This window comes from Balaenoptera ricei, chromosome 12 (assembly GCF_028023285.1).
Source record: "Balaenoptera ricei isolate mBalRic1 chromosome 12, mBalRic1.hap2, whole genome shotgun sequence".
Lineage (NCBI taxonomy): Eukaryota > Metazoa > Chordata > Mammalia > Artiodactyla > Balaenopteridae > Balaenoptera > Balaenoptera ricei.
In genome coordinates this window covers 44585303-44607621 of record NC_082650.1, presented here as the reverse complement: position 1 = coordinate 44607621, position 22319 = coordinate 44585303, and the positions used below count along the sequence as shown (strand labels likewise).

At 35.8% G+C, this 22319-nt stretch overlaps 2 protein-coding genes across 11 annotated transcripts in view; one reads left to right on the top strand and one right to left on the bottom strand.

The window, feature by feature from the left end:
* The window catches only part of ZUP1 (zinc finger containing ubiquitin peptidase 1), a 55427-nt gene that overhangs the window by 14530 nt on the left and 18578 nt on the right, over nucleotides 1-22319 (bottom strand). For 4 of the 9 annotated variants that reach the window (XR_009506171.1, XR_009506172.1, XR_009506173.1 and 1 more), the window contains exons 8-11: nucleotides 21817-21968; nucleotides 20452-20672; nucleotides 18865-18916; nucleotides 3377-3470 (exon numbers count right to left, since the gene is read on the bottom strand). Coding sequence is in view for 3 of the 9 variants with exons in the window: in XM_059941361.1 (XP_059797344.1) it covers nucleotides 18869-18916; nucleotides 20452-20672; nucleotides 21817-21968 (421 nt within the window). In the remaining 6 variants the exon portion in view is untranslated. Of the gene's footprint in view, nucleotides 1-167; nucleotides 593-1648; nucleotides 1714-3376; nucleotides 3471-12912; nucleotides 12932-18685; nucleotides 18917-20451; nucleotides 20673-21816; nucleotides 21969-22319 lie in introns of those variants that run through there. The other 5 variants (XM_059941360.1, XM_059941362.1, XR_009506174.1 and 2 more) reach the window with 4 other exon arrangements.
* RSPH4A (radial spoke head component 4A) lies at nucleotides 575-16039 on the top strand. Of its 2 annotated transcripts, XM_059941358.1 has the most exons (6): nucleotides 575-1251; nucleotides 3683-3917; nucleotides 8954-9682; nucleotides 10759-10912; nucleotides 14155-14272; nucleotides 15792-16039. In XM_059941358.1, the coding sequence occupies exons 1-6, from the start codon at nucleotides 575-577 to the stop codon at nucleotides 16027-16029; spliced, it is 2151 nt and encodes a 716-aa protein (XP_059797341.1). In that variant the 3' UTR covers nucleotides 16030-16039. The 2 variants fall into 2 exon arrangements, with proteins under 2 accessions (XP_059797341.1, XP_059797342.1); XM_059941359.1 differs by lacking the exon at nucleotides 10759-10912 and having other exon boundaries at nucleotides 15792-15814.

Here is a 22319-nt window from a genome sequence, read left to right as displayed (position 1 = left end):
GTCCCACCATCCCTCCTTTCTCTCTCTCTCCCTCCCTCCCTCTCTCGTTCTCTCTCTCTCTCTCTCTCTCTCTCTCACACACACACACACACACACACACACACACACACACACACACACACACAAGCTCTGTAAATGTATTGTCCCTCCACTAATGCAGGACTCACTCTTCAACGTGCAACTTGAATCAAACTATCAGACTCTGAAAATCATCCCGCCGGGTCGCGGCTCCTCCTCTCTGCGTCGGACCAGTTCTCAGATTTCCAACCGCGACTGATGGACTGCAGATTGGATTGGCTGAGCTAGGTAGAGGAGCAGAGGCTCCACCAAATCACAAATCTAGGATTTTCATCTTTCTTGGTCTCCTCCCTAGAATCCTGGCAACAGATGTGTGTTATTTCTCTTAGGGGGAACCCTGCCTGGGGTTGCTATGGAGATAGGACGCTGCGACTTGCAGAGCGACTAGGACCCAGAAATCGCCTAGCAGACCTAAGCAAAGCCACTGCCTTGCGTTGCCTCCTTCCATATCTGCACGCCCCCTTCATCCAGAACTTTTTTTCTCTTGACTCCTTCCATGGAAGACTCGACCCCCCTGAAACAAAAAATAGAACACCAAGAACTTGGGGAAACAGGGCGGCCGTGGGAAGAAATGGTAGCAACCTCCCAAGATCCTGAACCTGGGTTATCCGAGGCCTCAGAGTCGGAGCAGGGGCCGGAAACTGGACCCCAGCCCAGGAGCAGCCCTCCTGGGATCCCCCAATCTGGAGCCAGCACGCCTGTGGATGACCTCGTAGGACCAGGTGTGTCATCTCCACCTTCCCCATCTCAGGAGCCCTCTTCTACTCCTTCTCCCCTGGCTCTGGCCGTGCAGGACCTTATGGCACCATGGCAGTCAGACAAGACCACTAGTGTGATTTCTGAAGCTGGGACACCTCACTTTGACCATTTGGAACAGTCATCTGATAAAGCAGAATCAACCCCTCATCAAACATGCCAATCAGAGGGAAACACTTTTCATCAATCTCAGCAAACCAAATGTCACCTGTATGGACCGAGGGATGTGAGCTACAACAACTCTAAACGGAAAGAGCTGAGATTTGACATTTTTCAAGAAGAAGACTCAAACAGTAACTATGATCTGGCTCAGCCTGAGTCTGGGGCTTCTGAAGGGGCCCCCAGCGTGCTTGAGATTGCCATTGAGAATGCTAAGGCTTACCTACTAAAGTCCAGTAGCAAGTCGGGCTTAAATCTGTAAGTCTTGGAGGAAGGGGGTTGGGGGAGAAATTTGGCAAAAGAAAGGGGGTATGAGTATCTCTGTGTGGGGATGTGTTTCTGTGGGTGAATGGAAATATATCTGAAAAGTCTGTATGAGTGAGAGAGTGACTTAATAACTCTTTGTATCATAGGACTCAAAATAGGTCACTGGTGGGGATTCTTCTAGCTTCTTTAAAGACCCTAGGTGCACAGAAATAAAATCTAGGAATTATGGAGTCTGGGGTTTGAAAGAAACCATAAAGATAGTGAAATCCAAGCATCTCTCCAAGATGCTTGTAAAAAAGGACTGTCTATCAAAATCTAAGCATTCTAAGTGCTTATATGGCTTGGTTTTGAGTCCCCACCCAGGCCAGTGCTAGGGTGATAAATTACCTGTGTTAACCTGGAACTGTCCTGATTGAGCTCTGAAAGTTCTGCATCCTGAGAAACCTCTCAGTCCTAGGCAAACCAGGAGAATTGGTCGCTATACAGGCCACCCAAAAATACATGCCATTTTATCCAGATCTCTTAAAATGTGGTGATCAATGGCCCAGGAATGTTCTGACCATCCCATTATAGCTAAAATTCAGATCTTATCGTTGAGTATAGATTTCTAGAGATTCTTGCTGCCAGGGTTACATAACAATAGAATCAACAGAATTTTAGGGCTAGAAGGGACTTGAGAAAACATCTAATACAATCCACTTGTTTTTTAAGTGAGGGGACTAAGTCATGGAAAAATTAATTTGTTCAAGATTTCTCTGGCTTACAGCACTCACTGACTCTTACCTTTCCCTCACTATGCTTTAGCCACATGGCCTCTTCAGTTCCCATGCTGCTCCCTCTGCCTGAAAGGCTTCTGCCCTAAGCCTTTCTAAGTCTTTGCCTGGCTGGCTTCTCATCTTTTAGAAGTCAACTTCCACAGAACTCTATTGTAACCGCCTATTCTTTCCTTCATAGCACGTAAGGCCATTTATAATTGTACATAGACTTATAGACTTATATTTAATGTCTGACTCTCCCACTAAAGTGCAGGCCTTCAGAGTGCAGGGACCATGTGAGTTTTGTACACCACTATATACTTAATGCCTAGCACAGTGCTATCAGCTATTTACTGAATAAAGAATGAATAAATGAATGGAAGTACGGGAAACACAGCCCTGACCTTTTGAATCTAGTTAATCCACCATGTAATTTGCTGAGATGCCTCCCGATTAATCAGCAAACATTAAATGAATGCCCATTCAGTATACAGTATGTGGCAAATGTTTGTAGCTATTACTTGGCTTTTAAAAATATGAGGTATAATTTTAAAGTCTGAAGAATAAGAAACCAATGAATATTTGATGTGAGAAATCTTCACAAAACCCAAATTAAAATATTATTTATAAATTACTGTTTTTAACTACAATTTACTTAAGTTTCAGGGATGTGATTTGCTGCTTAGCAGTGGATTCTATTTGAATTACTGATAAAAACTTCTTGTCACAATTCCCTGGGTTAAATAACAAGCATGAATTTACAAACTTTGATAAAATGCCAAAAGAGCTCATTATAAACACTTGAAAGTTCACAATTTAAAACTGAATACAAAACAAAAAATGGGAAAATTTCGTTTACTGAATGATTTTGTAACTGACATTACTTAAATAGCTAAATTTAATTTAATTTCCAAATATTAAGTCTCTGAGGTAACAAATGAATACCTTCCATAATATTCACTATTATTTTCTAAGTGCTTTAGAGCCTGTAGTTAAAAATGGCTTTTAGTAAAGGACAACTTTAACTCCATCTCTTATATGCGGACCTTATTTGACAGTCATGAAAGCTGTTTTTTTGTTGTTGTTGCAGTTAAAACAATATTTGCCTAAAATACAAAATTTCACATTGTTGAATAAAAAGCCTACAGAAAATCATTGCTTGCTTCTTTTTTGCCAGTAATAATATTTCTGTTCATTTATAAAAATAGCAATATTTTGAGAAAGAATATGATATTCTTCATATATAATATTTGTAAACTGGCCTTCACATTGGTTGCCCATATAATCTACATATTTTTCTTTGACATTCTTAAGATCCGTTAGATAGATACAGATATTAAAGAAAAAATAAAATAACTAACCTGGCGGTCCAGTGGTTAAGACTTCGCCTTCCAGTGCAGGCTGTGCTGGTTCAACCCCTGGTCAGGGAGCTAAGATCCCATAAGCCACGCAGCACTGCCAAAAAAAAAAAAAATAGAGAACTTGCTTTGATTTATTTTATGCTCAAAGTTTTTCTTGGCAGTGGTAGAAGTTACTGTGTTTTTCCACTAAAAATCTCTAAAGTCTTCGAGTTCTTGAAGTTTCCTAAAAACCCACTGAGAATGCATGAAATGTTTTTCAAATGCTTCTGACAGGGTTATTATCTGGAATTTTCTCTTTTTGGGTAGATATGATCATCTTTCTGAAATGCTGACCAAGGTCTTAGATAAGCGTCCTGAAAATGCTGTGGACATCATTGAAAATGTTAGCCAAGATGTGAAGATGGAACATTTTAGTAAAAAACTGGATACACTCCAAAATGAGAATGAGATGCTTCCAACCTATGAAATAGCAGAGGAGCAAAAAGCTCTTTTTCTCCAGGGAAATTTAGAAGGAGCTGACCAAGAAATGGAAGATGAAATAGTAAGTCACTCCTGTAAATTTGAATAGGTCAATCTTAGGGTTTTGAGGTGAGTGGGGTGTGGCTTTAAATTCATATCCACTGCCTTTTATAGCTTACTAAATAGTATTGCAACCTCATTTCACACCACTCATTTCCTTGGTTAGAGTTTCTTATGTTTTCACATAGTGTTTTAGTATTTCAGAGGCTTAGCTGTTTTATATGTTTGTAGGGTTAAACTGCTTGATATCAGAGAAAGTGTTTTCTTCATCTTTTATATTCTCCAAAGTACCTGGTACAGATCTGAGTGTGTAGCTGTTTCTTATTAAATATTTGCTGAATGAATGAATAAATGTCACATAATTTAAAATTAGGCTTTAAATCAGGTTGCATATTTTTCCCTTTAATTTACTGGAAAAATTAAAAGAATTTCTAATGTCATTTGCATTCTCTTCCAAGGCTACTTCTTCATATTGTGTCTTGACAGTATATATATTATGTCAATGAGACATAATAGAAGAGGAGAGAAATAAAATATTTCTTTTAATCCCCATAGATAAATTGCTGAAAATATTTACAAAGTTGGTGACAGAGATAAAAAGGTATCATTCGAGAATAAAATCAGCTGTATTACTGAAATTTTACCTCCAAATATTTCAAATCAGTATACGCTACTGTTTCCTAAATGCCTGCATGTTTGAAATTTATTCTACTGAGTAATTTATACTGTACATCTACTGAGCTTCTATGTTCTGTTACCATTAGACTATTTAAAACTGTCCTCATACTTGCAAATTTGATGTTTGGAGTAAAATATGTTCAGAAAAGGACATAGAATTCAGTCAAAGAAAGAGGAGGAGTAGGGATATGCATAGTAGGTATACCCTCTAGAGCTCCTTAGCTGTTTGTTATAGGGAGGCACAAATTGACACAGTGAGATATAGAATACTCAGAAAGAACAAGTGATAGGTGTCAAGGATTTGATATTGGCTGACCTTTTCTAAAAATATCTTACTCCAAACACTTGATTATGTAGCCACATATAGTATTGACAAGTTTGGGGGCAAACAGCATGTGGGGATCAAACAGAAGGCAGGCACTCTCATGCAGGAGTTTATCAAAGAAGGTTAGACTCCAGTATGAGAATAGGGCACTGCACTATCTATAGGCACAGTATTACAAGGCAGGGATCTGCGTCCTGAACTAGGTTTTGGGATGAGAATACAGATAAGCTGTTTTGATCCTGGAACCTGAGCCTCTTAACCAGATTCCATCAATTCCTCCTAATAAAGAGTAGGATTGGTTTTAGAGAAAGGCTGAACCAAGTCATCAGATGAAGATAAAAAGCTCTGCCTCAGAGAGTAGAAAGATGCAGGAACAGGAAGACAGTTAGCTCTTGGAACTCTGTCCCAGACTGATATGTTTAGAGTATTAATATTTCTATTCATGTCTTTGACCACACCAGAATTCCTGTTCTTAGTCTTCAGCATTCATTTATTCCTTCACCCATTGATTTGCAAACATACCTACTGCATGCTAGGTACTGAGATATACACATAAAAGACTTTTCTAACTTTACGTTGGTCACAGTCTAGTGAAAGGGTAAAAAAAGATTGTAAAGTTATTTGACTACTGCAGTAATAGAGATATGGTGGAAAAAACAGGGGCTTTCGAATTAGATCTGAATTTGAATCCTAGTTCAATCACTTATTCTCTGTGTGACTCTAAATGGCTAAACCTTTCCAAGCCTCAGGGATAATCACATGGCAACAACTTGAGGGGTAGAGGTCCTATATATAAAGGATCTGGCACATCCTAGAAACTTAATGAATAGTAGCAGTTACTATTGCATTGTTTTGACAAGCTATGATCAACTAACTTTGCTATTAGGATCTGGGCAACGCTTTGTAATGGCAGTGATATTTCATTTGGATCATGAAGGATAAGTAGAAGTTCACCAGGTGAAGACTATAAGGCATAAAATTCTGGGCCAAAAGCACAATAAAATGTCAGGAAAGATTGTTTAGCATTTGGGAAACTGACTTCAGATTTGAGGGATTTTGAGTGAAGGAAATGAAGCAAGCAAGGTGCTTTAAAGCTAGACTGCTCACTGTGTATTGATAAGAAATTGATCTCTTGCATACAGTGGGAAATTAATAGAGGCTTTTAGTAGAGAAAGCATGGTCTGACTTATGGTTTAGGAACATAACTTTGGTAGTAACGTGGAGCAGAATGAAAGAAGAAGGGTTTGAATGGGGACAAGTAAGACAGTATTAGAAGACTTCTGTGACAGGACAAGTAGTCCGGGTGGAGACTAGCATGTTAAAGAGCTTTTTAGGTGGTGGAATCAATAGGACTTTAACTAAATATGAGAGTCAAGGGAGTCAGAGGGAGCAAGGATGACTGAACTTTCTAGTTCGGGAAACTGAGTGATGGTGATATCTTTGGAAAATATTCAGATTGAAAGTTCTCGTAGTTGGCTAGGAATAAGGGTGTGAAATGTAGGAGAGAAGTCAGAGTGAGAGAAGTAGATTTTAAAAACCACATATCACTTGGGGTGGTGTGGGAGAAATCTTCTAAGCATAAAGTGCTGAGTGATGAGATGACTGAAATTTTGAGGACACCCATATTTAGGCCTCAGTTAATTAAAAAGACTAAGAAGAAATAGTTATAGAGGACAGAGTAGGATCAAGAATGCGTGGTGCAATAGATCCCAAAGAAACAGTCTTACAATCAGATGAGATTAGGATTGAAAAAAGTCATTATGCTTATTTTGACACTCTATTTTTCAACTCAAGTTATAATACAAATAAGAGCAGATCATTTGTAAGAAGAGCAAAGTACTCTTCATTTCTCAGGGTCTAAAGGTTGTCTTGCCAAGTTATCCCTAGCTCAGTTAAGGTTATTTTCTACTTTCTCAAAAATGTTTTTCTAGAGTTCACTTGAGACTCTGTTTTTATTTTCCTGTATTTCTTTTTTGGAATTATTTCTGCTTTTCTCATTTTAAACCCAAAATTATTTATCATAAGTAGAGCAAGCATCTGACTAAATTATGTCTTCAAATGTAGTCATGCCTGAGCATTTATCTTATTATACATTCCTTTTATTTATCCTGTATGTTACACCCATATTGATTTTTATTTACCCTATATCTTACCATATCCATATTATAAATATTTATTTAGTAAATGTATGATAATATATAAAAACATATATAAACGTATATTTATAAAAATTTTTTTCTAAATATCTGTAGGTAGGTTTTGCTATATTTATTTATTTATTTGGCAAATATGGCATTTTATTTTTTTTATTTTTTTTGAATTTTATTTTATTTTTTTTACTACAGCAGGTTCTTATTGGTTATCTATTTTATACATATTACTGTATGCTATATTTTATTATTTCAAGATATTAAAGGGGCCACTTAAATACTTCTTATAAGGAGAGGATGTTGGACTTTCTTTTTTCCATGATAGGTTATTACAAGATATTGAATATAGTTCCCTGTGTTATACAGTAAATCCTTGTTGCTTATCTATTTTATGTATAATAGTTTGTATCTGTTAATCCCATACTCTTAATTTATCCCTCCCCTCCCTTTCCCCTTTGGTAACCATAAATTTGTTTTCTGTGTCTGTGAGTCTGTTTCTGTTTTGTATATAGATTCATTTACATTAGTTTTTAGACTCTACATATAAGTGATATATAATATTTGTCTTCCCCTGTCTTACTTCACTTAGTGTGATATTCTCTAGGTCCATCCATGTTGCTGCAAATGGCAATAGTTCATTCTTATGGCTGAGTAGTATTCCATTGTATACACATACCACATCTTCTTAAACCAGTTGTCTGTTGATGGGAACTTGGGTTGTTTCCATGTCTTGGCTATTGTAAATAGTGCTGCTATAAACATCAGGGTGCACATATCTTTTGCAGTTAGTGTCTTTGTTTTCTTCAGATACATACCCAGGCATGGAACTGCTGGATCATATGGTGGTTCTATTTTAAATTTTTTAAGGAACCTCCATACTGTTTTCCATAGTGGCTACACCAATTTACATTCCCACCAACAGTGTAGGAGAGTTCCTTTTCTCCTTGTAGATTTTTTGATGATAGCTATTCTGACCAGTGTGAGGTGATACCTATTGTGGTTTTGATTTGTAGTCTCTAATAATTAGTGATTTTGAGCATCTTTTCATGTGCCTGTTGGCCATCTGTATGTCTTCTTTGGAGAAATGTCTATTTAGGTCTTCTGCCCATTTTCTGATTGGGTTGTTTGTTTTTTGATATTGAGTTGTATGAACTGTTTGTATGTTTTGGATATTAACTCCTTGTCAGCAGCATTATTTGCAAATACTTTCTCCCATTCCCTAGGTTGTCTTTATGTTTTGTTAATGTTTACCTTTGCTATGCAAAAGCTTGTAAGTTTGATTAGGTCCCATTTGTTTATTTTTGCTTTTATTTCTTTTGCCTTGGGAGACTGATCTAAGAAAATATGCTATGATTTATGTCCAAGAATGTTTTGCCTATGTTCTCTTCTAGGAGTTTTATGGTGTTGTGACTTATATTCAGGTCTTTAAGCCATTTTCAGTTTATTTTTGTATATGGTGTGAAGGAGTGTACTAATTTCATTGATTTATATGTAGCTGTCCAGCTTTCCCAATACCACTTGCTGAAGAGACTGTCTTTTCTCCATTGTATATTCTTATCTCCTTTGTCGTGGATTAATTGGCCATGGGTGTGTGGGTTTATTTCTGGGCTCTCTATTCTGTTCCATTGATCTATATGTCTGTTTTTGTGCCAATACCATGCTGATTTGATTACTATAGCATTGTAGTATTGTCTGAAGTCTGGGAGGGTTATACCTCCAGCTTTGTTTTTTCCTCAGGATTGCTTTGGCAATTCTGGGTCTTCTGTAGTTCCATATAAATTTTAGAATTAATTATTCTAGTTCTGTGAAAAGTGTCATGGCTTTTAAAAATAGAGATCACATTAATGTAGACTGCAAGCAGTTCTCTTATGGATAAAATACTAATCACAGCAATTGTATTCCCAGGCAGAACACTCTCTTCCAAATGTAATGGAATCAGCTTTTTATTTTGAACAAGCTGGAGTTGGTTTGGGCACAGATGAGACTTATCGCATATTTCTTGCCCTCAAGCAGCTTACTGACACCCACCCAATCCAAAAATGTCGTTTCTGGGGTAAGATCTTAGGTCTGGAAATGAATTATATTGTAGCTGAAGTGGAATTCCATGAGGGAGAAGATGAAGAGGAGGTGGAAGAGGAAGATGTACCTGAAGAGAGGGACAATGGAGACAGTGAAGCTGATGAAGATGAATTACCAAGGTCCTTTTACAAGGCCCCACAGGCTATTCCAAAGGAAGAAAGCAGAACAGGTGCCAACAAATATGTCTATTTTGTTTGCAATGAACCAGGAAGACCATGGGTGAAGTTACCAGCAGTTACACCTGCACAAATTGTTATTGCAAGAAAAATCAAGAAATTTTTCACTGGGCGATTGGATACCCCCATCATAAGCTACCCACCCTTCCCAGGAAATGAGAGTAATTACTTACGAGCACAAATTGCCAGAATTTCAGCAGGGACTCATGTCAGCCCTCTAGGATTCTATCATTTTGGTGAAGAAGAAGAAGAGGAGGAAGAAACAGAAGGCAGGCGAGATAGCTTTGAAGAAAACCCTGATTTTGAAGGCATCCAAGTGATTGATCTAGTGGAATCCCTATCCAATTGGGTTCATCATGTACAACATATACTCCCTCAGGTAGGGGCTTTGCAATTCTCAGTCTATCATCTAGTCAGCAAATATTTATTAATTCTGTCTACAATGCATACAATATATACAAGACAAAGGCCTTCAGACTCCAGACAGAGACAATTAAAAAACCTAGTGAAAACACAGAGTACTGTATAATTGCCAAGTAGTATAGACCTGTGATCCAAATGTAAATAAAATAAATATTTCTATGGAGTATTTGACAAGTTACATAAGGATTTAGATTTAGGTGTGTTGTGAAATTATTTTTTATATGTTAAATATAGATGGTACATTAATTTTGGTAAGAGTTCTTTTATTCTATTTTTATAATACAAGGAACTTATTTTGCCAAGAATGATAAAAGATTCTAACAAAAACAAGTAAACAGTGTTCTATAGCAGTTACATAGAACCTATTCTGCCAGTTGTTCTTAATAGCACTTTATATGTATTATCTCATTTAAAACTCACAACTGTATGAAAGATTAATATCCTTATTTTACAGAGGAGGAAATTAAGGCAGAGGGTTTAGGAAATGTCACAAGGGGAATACAGCTAATAAACAACAGGGTCAGATGTGAATGGGCAGAATGGATCCAGAGTCCATACTCTTAATCAATTTGTTAAACTGTCTCCTCTGCAGGTAGAAAATCTTCATCATACTTTGATGTACATAAGAGATATTCTTAAATACCTCTAGATGAGTTAATTAAATGAGAAATTATAAGCCCCAAACTCCATACCTAATCTTATTATCACATTTTTGTTATTAATAATAATAATAGTACCTTACCTTCACATAAATCAGTAAAATGCATTATTACCTTCTTCACTAAGGTTCTAATGATTTTAATATATAAATGTTCTGTAACTTCAAGAAGTGGGCAGATTCTTGAAATAAATAGTACAGTCTTTTGCTTAAAATAACATTGATCAAAACAGCTTTTGGTAAATATATGTTGAATGAATGATCAATATGCCACATAATGGGATGTCATGCAGATAATTACCTCAATCCAAAAGAATATTTTGATATTTTAAGGTCCTTGTTAGACTACTAAATCTTCCAATATTTATACCCAGGGTCGCTGTAATTGGTTCAACCCCATACAAAAAAGTGAGGAGGAAGAAGAAGCAGAAGAAGAAGAAGAAGAAGAAGAAGAAGAAAGAGAAGAGCCTGACTACGTAGAACAGGAAGTAGGGCCTCCTCTCTTGACACCAATCTCTGAAGATTTAGGTAATTTTACACACACTATATGTGTGTGTGTGTGTGTGTGTGTGTGTGTGTGTGTATAGGCATACATAAGTATGTACACATGTACATACAAGCAGACCTTGGAGGTATTGCGGGATAAATTCCAGACCACTGCAATAAAGTGAGTCAATAATTTTTTGGTTTCCCAGTGCATGTAAAAGTTTTGTTTACACTCTACTGTAGTCTATTAAGTGTGCAATAACATTATTTCCCAAAATATGTACATACCTTAATTAAAAAATACTGTATTGTGGGGGGATGAGAGAATTAGGTGAGGGAGATTAAGAGGTACAAACTTCCAGTTACAAAATAAATGAGTCAAGGGTATGAAATGTACAGTGTGGGGAATATAGTCCAAATAAAAAGGTCTTTGTATGGTGACATACAAAGTGGCTAAACTTGTCGTGGTGATCATTTTGAAATGTATAGAAAAAAATCACTATGTTGTGTAACAGGAACATAATGTTGTAGGTCAATTATAGTTAAAAAAACACAAATATACATGCAAACTCAAAGAAAAAGAGATCAAACTGGAAGAAAAAATATTGTATTGCTAAAAAATGCTAACCATCATCTGAGCCTTCAGTGACTCATAATCTTTCTACTGGTGGAGAGTCTTGCCTTGATGTTGATGGCTGATGACTAATCAGGGTGGTGGTTGGTGAAGGTTGGGGTCTTAAAATAAGACGACAAGGAAGTTTACCACATTGACTCTTCCTTTCACAAACGATTTCTCAGTAGCCTGTAAAGTTGTTTGATAGCATTTTACTCACAGAACTTCTTTCAAAATTGAAGTCAATCTTCTCAAACTCTGCCACTGCTTTATCAGCTAAGTTTATGTCATATTGTAAATCCTTTGTATTCGTTTCAACAAGCTTCACAGCATCTTCACCAGGAGTAGATTCCATGTCCATGTCAAGAAACCACTGTCTTTGTTCATCCATAAGAAGCAACTCCTTATCCATTCAAGTTTTATCATGAGATTGCAGCAATTCAGTCACATCTTCAGGCACCACTTCTAATTACAGTTCTCTTGCTATTTCCACATCTGCAATTACTTCCTCCAACTGAAGTCTTGATCCCCTCAAAGTCATCCATGAGGGTTGGAATCAATGTCTTCCAAACTCCTGTTAATGTTGATATTTTGACCACTTCCCATGAATCATATATGTTCTTAAAGGCATCTAGAAAGGTGAATCCTTTCCAGGTTTTCTTTTTTCTTTTTTTAATTTTATTTGTTAAATTCTCCCATTTATTTATTTTTTCCTTCCAGTTTTATTGATATAATTGACATACAGCACTGTATAAGTTTAAGGTATAAGACATAATGATTTGACTAAAATACATCACAAAATGATTACCACAATAAGTTTAGTCACCACCCATTATCCCATATAGTTAAAAAAGAAAAATGAAAAAAAATTTTCCTTGTGATGTGACGAGAACTCTCAGGATTTACTCTAGTCACACCTTTCATATATAACACACATCAGTGTTAATTATATTAATCATGTTGTACATGACATCCCTAGTACCTACTTATTAGGATGTTTGTACCTTTTGACCACCTTCCTTCAATTTCAATTCCCCCTCCGACAACCCACCATCTCCAGTAATCACAAATCTGATCTTTTTTATGAGCTTTTTTGTTTGTTTTTGAAGTATAATTGACCTACAGCACAATATTAGTTCCTGGTGCACAACATAATTCACCATTGTTGAAGCAGTCAGAACACACACAATATTTATAGAATTGAGTTCTCTGTTTTACATGGGCATGGTTTGTGGTACCCCAAAACAATTACAATAGTAACATTAAAGATCACTGATCACAGATCACCATAACAAATACAATAATAATGAAAAAGCTTGAAATACTGAGAGAACTACCAAAATGTTACAGAGACACGAGGTGAGCAAATGCTGTTGGAAAAAATGATGTCAACAGACTTGCTTGATGCAGGGTTGCCATAGAATTTCAATTTGTAAAAAACTCCATACCTGTTAAGCACAATAAAACAAGGTATGCCGTACTATGTATGTATACAATGTAATATATATTTTTATATATATACCAAATACTCTCTATATATTGATACTATATATGTATATATACACAGGTATTTCCTGCTTTTCAAAAGATAGCCTCCACCACTTTGCTTTTATGAGAGAACTACATTAGTAACTATTTTCACTGATAGAAATCCAGAGGATTTTCTCTTATTACGAAGAAAAAAAAAAAAAGGCAAAAATAGCGTTCAGCACTTGTTTTGCAGTGAGCAGTTAGAGAAGCAGCACACACTTCAGTCTGTCAGAGGGGCACCTCCAAGCTCCTTCTCCAGGAACTCCACTCAGCATCTCAGCAACAAGTTGCCATAGCTTTGAACTGTGCTTGTGAGCTTCTATGTTTTATCTCAGTTAATCTTGTCAATCCATTAGCAAGATGTGCCCTAAGGTAACTGCTTCTTCGCTCTATGTCATTTCAGCTTACAAAAGGTTACATAGGAATGCTCTACTTTTGGATAGCAGGGGAAACCTGTGTACACACACACACACACACACACACACACACACACACACTACAGTACATGGTGGGAATAAAGAATGTAATGTAGCTGGCCCCACCAAGAACTGTCTGGGACAGAGGTTGCAGGAGTGCACTGCAGAGGAAGTATAAGGTGGCTCTACCTCTTAGTGGAAATGCTGATAGTTATCTTTTTTATCATTCTTGTTTTGCATTCTACAGATCATAAACACATGACGTAGTTAAAATATGAGGTACTGTTTTTGTTTTTTTTCTAATCTACTATTGTTTTCATATTCTTTTTTTCTTCCTATTCAGTTTTGGAGCATTCATGCTTATAACCCTAGCTCTCTTTCATAATAATGATTTGGTCATCATGTATTTTTCCCTCCACCACATAGGCCTCCTCTTGTAAAACTTATTTTCTCTGCTTTACAAATGTACACACACACACATATATATATATACACATATATATGTGTGTGTGTACATATATATATGTGTACACACATTTTTTTTTCAAATTTCATTTTTCTACAACGATCATATAATACCCTCTTGATCTTATGTTAAGCTGCTAATGTTTTAACTTTATGTCAAGTGTGTGTTTTATGATTTATAAATACAGCTTTCCTGTTACACAGTATATCCTTGTCTATTTAGGAGTTAAGTCTACTTTGAATTTCTCTTTGGTTTACAGAGATCCAGAATACACCGCCTTGGACAGCACGGTTATCCTCAAATCTCATTCCTCAATATGCTATTGCAGTCCTTAGATCCAACCTTTGGACTGGAGCATATGCCTTTTCCAATGGCAAGTAAGTATGTGACAACTTACAAGGCTATTATTTTGATTATTTAACTTCTGGAAATTATAAGTTATCACTGGAATGTCAAGTGTGTATGGCATAAAATTAATTCAAACAACATCCATCTTATACAACAAGGCATCAAATTTAGAACATTAGAGTAATTCAGACTTCTGCCTTTTCATCTGAATTATCCAATTAATGGGGCTAAAATATGGTTTTTCTTCTATGATTATTTGAGTAATTGATATTCATTTCATGGAGGTAATTCTAAGCAGTATTTAAATTAGTTTAAATCTCATCATTTTTGTTGGATATCTTGATAAAAGATAACTTAAAATATGTATGATTTAGGCTATCACTTTCAAAAGAATTAGGATAAGAGGATAGTAAACGTCCTTTATTCCTCACCCAGAGCATACACTTTCATTTGTCTTATGCTTCCATTTCTTACTTAATAACCTAGTGTCAGAAGCTCGGCTGAGCTGGAGAGCTGAGCGGCCAAATGTCAGAGTAGCCATTAAAGCAACAAGCCAGAAATGAAAATGTTAAGCCTTTAATCACTTACTGTGATGGTGTAACCAAGCTGAAGGACTGATTCCCCCCCTCCCCTCACCCCATTTCATTTGCCCCCATGGAATGGCACACTGGTGGAAGGTCAGATGGGTCAGCAGAGTTGTGGGGTCATCTCAGTGACAAGGAAGTCCCCACATAAGGCTCTTGCAGTTTTAAGGACCTGTGACCAGAGAAAGGTGGGGAGGGCTAGGGAAAAGTACTGGGTACTGAGTCAAGAGTAGGGGAAAGTGTCTATAAAGTCTCCCCTTATCTCACCCAACCCTCATTAGGAAGCCTTGGCAAAGGGGTCTGAAGAAGACCTCTGCTGAAGGCCTCAGATGAAAAGGCCTGGGAATGAAGGCACCTGGGCCAGGAACACAATTGTGTTAAGAGCATGACAGGCCAGAGGGGCCAGGATCCTTGACCACAACGCTCTCTTAGAGGTTGCAGTGCACTGGCTATGCACCAAGTCTGGGGTGGAGAGGGCAGTTTTCCCCCCGTGAGGCCTAACTAGGTAAAGCTTTTGTAATTGCTCAAGGATGGACCTGAAAAATCACACAAAGGTTGTTAACCACAAGCCCGACTTCTTACCCAGCCAAGAGTTTTCAAGGTTGGCAACTTCTTAAGTCTTTCTAACTCTAAGGAAGGTATGTAATTTTTAACTTCGTTGCTTTGTTTTGTTTTTCTGAAAATAATTAAAATATGAAAGGCTGTGGTCCAGGTGTAGGGTACATTTTGACAGGGTCTGGCCCTATGTTTTCTTAACCAGCTTAAGCAGTTTGGATCATAGTAATTCCCTGTGGTAGAAGAATCATTTGGGGATATTTCATCTCTAATGCATTTAAAATATTCTGTACTGTTTTAACATTATGGGACTATGATACTCTAAGTACCGTATCCTTACAGAAAAGAAGGATCAATTTTTCTTACTGAAAAATTATACAATGATCTACATTTTTTTTTTAACTTACAGAAAGTTTGAAAATTTCTACATAGGCTGGGGTCATAAATATAGTCCAGACAGCTATACACCTCCAGTTCCACCACCAGTTTATCAAGAGTACCCCAGTGGACCAGAAATTACAGAAATGGATGACCCTAGTGTGGAAGAGGAGCAGGCTTTCAGGGCTGCACAAGAAGCAGCTGTAAATTCAACAGAGGAAAATGAAGAAACTGAGGAAGATGAAGATGAGGAAGATGATTATGACTAATAAAAGTAAAATTAGCCCAGTCTTATGAGACTGATACACACATACTCCTTATTTGGGACTGATATATATATATAGTTGCCTATATATATAGAGGCAACTATTGATGTGCAAAATATCATTCCTTGAAAATATAAAATTTGGAATTTCGTATGTGGAACTATTAACGTGTACTTTTAGAAAGACACTCAATGGATTTTTCAGAGGCTAAATGACATTTTCTTACATTACTGTTCTGATGGCTGCAGCTAATGGAATATGTGCCTCTATATTTTTTTTCTTTCTTTTTTTTTAAGTCTCAGGTTGAATTTCTAATATGGCAAACATGGAAATACATAACCCACAAAAGCTCCTTGGGAACTTAAATATTTTTTGAGCATCAAGGAATACTGAGACCAAAAATATTGATAATAACTAAATTAGAGCATGTGTTCTTAAGCAATCTGTGATACTGTGTGCAAATATTGTGTGTATGTATTCACATCTATATATATATTCCCCCCCTGTGGGGAGAGGATATATAACTCCACCACCTGCTCAAAGACTGTGGGAACACTCAAATTTTTTAACTCTTTTACTTGTTGCTTCTTAAAGAAATGTCTCAATGTAACTCTTCTTTCATCCTATAGAAATTGGTTTTATCTGATTTCAGGGAAAACAATTTGCACAGAGATGGCTAGCTGGGACATCCAAAGACTTCAAACTGATATTTTCTACCACTGCTTTTCTAAAATTAGTTATTTCCATTCACCAAAATAGTATTTTTAAGTTCTATATGTGATGTGCCAGGCACTGTGGGGCTACTGTTAAAAACTAGACATTGCTCCTGAAATCTTAGCGCTTACATTCAAGGAGGGAAACATGTAACAGTAGATAATTAGAATAGCAGGTATTGTGATACAAATATTATACCATAGGACAGTGTCTGTCAAACTCTGTGGTGAAGAACCAATTAAAAAAAAAAAACACAAAACTTCTAATCCATGGCTATTATCTGTGTAAAATAGAATAAAAGTATGTCAGCAATTGTAACTTCCATAATTATCTTGTCACAGACTGGTGGTTTGCAGCTCAGCAATCTACACTTTGAGGAACGTTGCTTATCAAACACTTAGAAGGTGCATTTAATCCAAACTTGAGCAGTTCAGGAAGCATTTCTAAGTGGAAGCCCTTCTAAGAGGAGAACTAAGGGGATAAGGGCCCTAGGCAGCACCAGCTGTATTTTGGCAAAGGTCTTTAGGCTGAAAGGAGTGAAACTTTGAGAGTGGTGAGAGAGGAAACCGGAGAGGTATGCAGGGCCCAGATTGTGTGGGATGTTTGGATTTTAACCATGAGCAATGAAGAGGACTCAACTAGAAGTCACAAAATCGCATTTGTATTTTAGAACGGTTTGGCTTCCGTGTGGAAGATGGACTGACAGAGGATCAAGACAGGGAGAACATTTAGGAGGTTATTACATTGTCTAGGTAAGAGATAATGATGGCATGAAGGAGCGTAACTGCATGGGGATATAGAGTAGAAACCTGTTTACCAGTCTGGATGACAGAATATTAGAAACGATGGTTTCCAGAATTTTCCAGCTGGCAATATTATTTTTTTTTAAGAATATGAAGTTTATGGTTTTGTCAGTTCTTGCTGTTAATACACACTAACTTTTTTTTTAACATCTTTATTGGAGTATAATTGCTTTACAATGGTGTGTTAGTTTCTGCTGTATAACAAAGTGAATCAGCTATACATATTATTCATTCTTGGAGTGCAACTTTCTGTATTTGACGCCATAAATAATATTTATAGAACTTCATTCAAATAAGTTCTTGTTCATTTTTTCATGGGGTAGTAGACACTTACTGCTTTTCTTTTTTGTTATTTAATATCCATTTCTTCATCTACCCGGATTTCCTTTTGAGAAATTGCCTCTGTCCCATGGCATATGGTCACATGCTAATCAGATGTGCCCTTTATGGAATCTGAAACTTGAGCAGACTTTCTACCTCTGCTCCTAACCTGATTGACCATGCTGTAAATTATGCCATATTCTAGCCCCTACTGTTGCCTTTGTTCTAGCAGAGTTCCCTAGTTACCTATGGATTCTGTGAGCTTCTGATAATTTGAATGAATTCTCTTCTGCTTAAATTGGCCAGAGTAGGATTCTAGCTTGCAACCTTACATGGCAAATCCAACATGAATCTGAAAGTTTCTTTCCTAAAGGACACATTAAACACAACACTCTACATCACAGTTGTATAAGTACGAGTGTAAATATTTAACAAAAGCAAATCCCTCTTTTTAGAGCTATGCCTATTAAATATTAAGGTTATTTCTAAGTAGTGAGGAGGGAATTTCATTACATATATAATAACAGAAGAAAGCAGAATGCTATAATGGTAAGAGCTTGGAGGTGCGCAGTCTGGGTTCACACTCTGGATTATGACCAATTTCTTGGGCAAATTACTAATCTCTCAGGGTTTCAGCTTCCTCACAGGCTAATAACAGTACTTGTCTCACAGAACTATTTTCTAGATTAAACTAATTAATACACGCAAAATACTGAGAATATCTAACACAAGTAAGAACCCAATAAATAGTCATGTGACTATAAAACAAAACCAGTTTCTGAAACATGGATAAGACAAGAAATATAAAACCCACAATGCAAACAAGATATTTTATTGGAATAACTACTAAACAATGGAGTACTAAAGGTATAATTTAGAATTTTAGAAATTAAATTATAAATGGAGTATTTAGAGAATTCAGAGATTCATACGTGTATTAAAAGTTTAATATCTGAATTTGGAAAATAAAGTAAAATTCCACAATCACTGAAATGCTTACTTCTTCAAGGGATCTTCTCAGCTGTAAAGACTTGAGAAGCTTGTCTCCTGGCCTTGAAAAGAAATTTTAAAAAATATTAATAGTAAGGGAGAAGTCAATTAATTAAAATATGTATTAATTATATAATACAAAAAAATCTGGAATTTTTTCCAAGATAATGAAAATTCCTTAAGGAATATTACAACTTCAAATTTAGGAAATTAGGAAAAACATTTTTAAAGCCAATCCATTAAAAAATTAAAGAAAATTCCAGATTAAGACAAAACACAAAGAATTAAAAAGAAAATATCACCTTTTTTATGGAATAATGAATCAAAAGTAAAAATCCTGGCTCAAAAGTCAGAGAGAGGTAAAAACAGAGAGAAGGAGAGATAGAGATGGGGCTACAAGCAGAGAAACACCACCAAGGTCTCACTTTCCAAGACCAGAAAGATAACAGCTAAATAAAATGTGCAGCTAGACTCCATGATATTAGGTCCGCCAAAAAGTTCACTTGGGCTTTTCCATAACATCTTAACCCCACCTATGATGTCAAAAGTTATCTGTATATTGGTGAACAAGCATCTTGGTATTTTATAACAGTTAAAATTAACCTCTAACTTTATTCAGCCAAATTAATGATAGGGTGAAAAAAATGAATGCAATTTTGGTATTTAAGTCATGGCAATGAAACATCTAATGTATTGTAATTAAACTGAAGAACCTCTTAAACAGTCCTTGCCTTTATATCCCAAGCTGTGATGCTGAAAAGATTACTCTAGCTCTATCTCTCATTTCAAACAATTTTAGTCCTTTCCCTCATGATCCTATTATTCTTCATAAACGCTCCTTTCTACTGCTCTATCTCTTCTCTCTTTAGAGGGAAACAAATGTGAAGTACTCTAATAGGGACTTTTTTTTTTTTCTTTAAGATTTGAGAACTGTGTATTTTCTAGACTTGATATGCTACCACATAGCTTCAGTTTATACAAATGGAGGATTTCCAATTCCTAGGAATTCTTCTATAATGTACTACTCATCACTTAAATATGCAAGGGATAAAGAGGTAACTGTACTGAAGTTAATTTCTGGAATTGTATATATCCAATAAGTAAGTGTATGTGTATGCACAGTTCTCGAATCTTAAAGAAAAAAATGTCCCTATTAGAGTACTTCACTCTCTCAATAGTGTGATATATATATCTCCAATAGATCATCCAACATATCCAAGTGCCTAACATAGAGCCTCAGGAATCACTAGAATCACACTTAATGAACAGTAATTATGAGACCAATATGAGTTAGAACTCCTTGGATTAAGTTAGCTTTTTCTTACCATATATGTTGTCATTTTTCATTACTCCCCTGACACTAAAAATTAAATTATGTATTATAAAATTAAATATTTTTATGAAGCTCCAAGTAAAATATTTGACAAAATTAGGTACCATTTGAAATTTAAAGAAGTCCATTCCAGAAATTAAATGACATACAAAATATCTTTGCCAACCTAATGTTATAGAATGAGGTGTTAGGAGTTAGCTAAAAATTTTATACTCTGAAGTTCAACCTGTCCAAGCTTCACATAATAAATATTTAGATACTTACAATTTTCTCCTCTGAAGAAAGAACACCCTCTACTGCCACTATCTGGTACTGCTTATGTTTTAAATTCCCCACAAATTTCCGAAGTTGCTTGACACTGCTAGCTTCTGTGTCTTGTTTTAAGAGTTTCTGCATTTCTCGAGAAGGACATCCAGGATCAAATACTAGTAGACATAATGTTCGGTTTTTTCTCTCTTCAATTCCAACAACTGTTTGACTATGACCTATCAAAAAATCAAATAAGAGCTATATATATATATATATATATATATATATATATATATGTGTGTGTGTGTATGTGTGCGTGTGTGATATCTACCTATATGTACAGCTATATACAGATGTAAGTTACTATATATACACACGCACATATATATATATATATATATACACACACTATATATACTTTCTATATATAGCATGTGTGCACGTGTGTTTAGAATATAAATACAGTCAGTCCCTCTGACATATAGGTTATCTGAGTTCTTTCAGTTCTAAGACACGAGAGTTTAGTTCTACTTCCTAACCTTCAGTTTTCTTTGTTCAATTTTAGTTTTCTAAAGGCTTCATGGCAAAAAATTCTTTCACTATGCCATATATTTTAGTTTTTCTTTCCTAATCCCATAGTCCTTCTTATTCAAATTATCTCAGATGAATGGATTTGAAATTTACCTACTGAAGAACAAAAATTCTCATGGTTCCAAAAGGTAAACAAAAGTCAATTTACATATACTAGAACTTCAATGGGAAGGGCTAAAACTTTCTAGCTTGTATACTAAACGATGAAATTCCTAATATTTACTTCTCCTTCCTCCTGTCAATCCAAATCATCCATTCGACAAATTTTATGAAATATCCATATGCCAGGCACTATTCCATGCAGTTAGCGATACAAAAGCAAACAAAACAAACACTTCTGCCTTCATGGAGCTTATATTCTAATAGGAAGTAGTTCTCCATAAGCAAGGTAAATAGGTAAAGTTTATATATATCATGTTCGATAAAGAAAAATAAAGCAGGGAAGAGGGATAGGAAGTGCCATTGTTGGAGGGGGGTAGAATAACAAGATGAAATTTTTAAAAAGATGGTCAGGGAAGGCCTCACTGAAGTGAGGTAAAGCCTTGGAAAATGTAAAGGATGAACAATAAAGGGAGAGTGAACCAGGTGGCCCTGAAAATACCAAGGATATCATCCATTACTGGAATGTATTATGATGACAATATAGCTCTAAAAATCAGAGTAATGTCACAATACTCCTCTCCTCCCATTATCAGAATCTTAACATATCCTAAAGCAAAAGCCAATGACTTGTCTTATAAAAATAAATTGTCTTATAAGTTATACTTAGTATCTGTAAGTTACACTAACCTTGATACTGAAGATAGATAGGAGGTTTAGATGTACACACTACTTTTGGACTCCCTTCTCTCTCTGAAGAATAGTAGCTCAATATCCATTCGAATAAGCGAGGGTGTGTACCCAAAGGGCCAGTTGACTTGTGAAAGTCAATAATACGACACCTATAAAAAAAATTGACAAAATGGATTATTTAGAAAATATTAAAAAAAATTTTTCATCAATGGAGTTATAAAATACAAAAACTTCTTAATTTAGAATTAATTTTATTTCATCATTTTCTTAAGGAATAAAAATTTTATTGTTTATCTGAAAACTGTTATTTTATGAGGAAATTATTTAAATAACTTTTAAGGTTGATGACAGATATAAAAGTTACAAAAATTTTCTGACACATAAAACTTCCATTAGTAGTAAATGAGGATCATACTTGATTTTTAAAAGTCTACATATAACCTGAGACATAGGAACTTTTACTCCAAAGTCTCTAAACCTGATGATCAATTAGAAGCCGA

Bases quoted from the DNA above. Each gene is read 5' to 3' on its own strand.
- RSPH4A (XM_059941358.1), top strand. From the start codon at position 575: ATGGAAGACTCGACCCCCCTGAAACAAAAAATAGAACACCAAGAACTT. The intron at 1,252-3,682 runs GTAAGTCTTGGA...CTTTTTGGGTAG, and splicing joins AGCAAGTCGGGCTTAAATCT to ATATGATCATCTTTCTGAAA. The intron at 14,273-15,791 runs GTAAGTATGTGA...TTTAACTTACAG, and splicing joins TATGCCTTTTCCAATGGCAA to AAAGTTTGAAAATTTCTACA.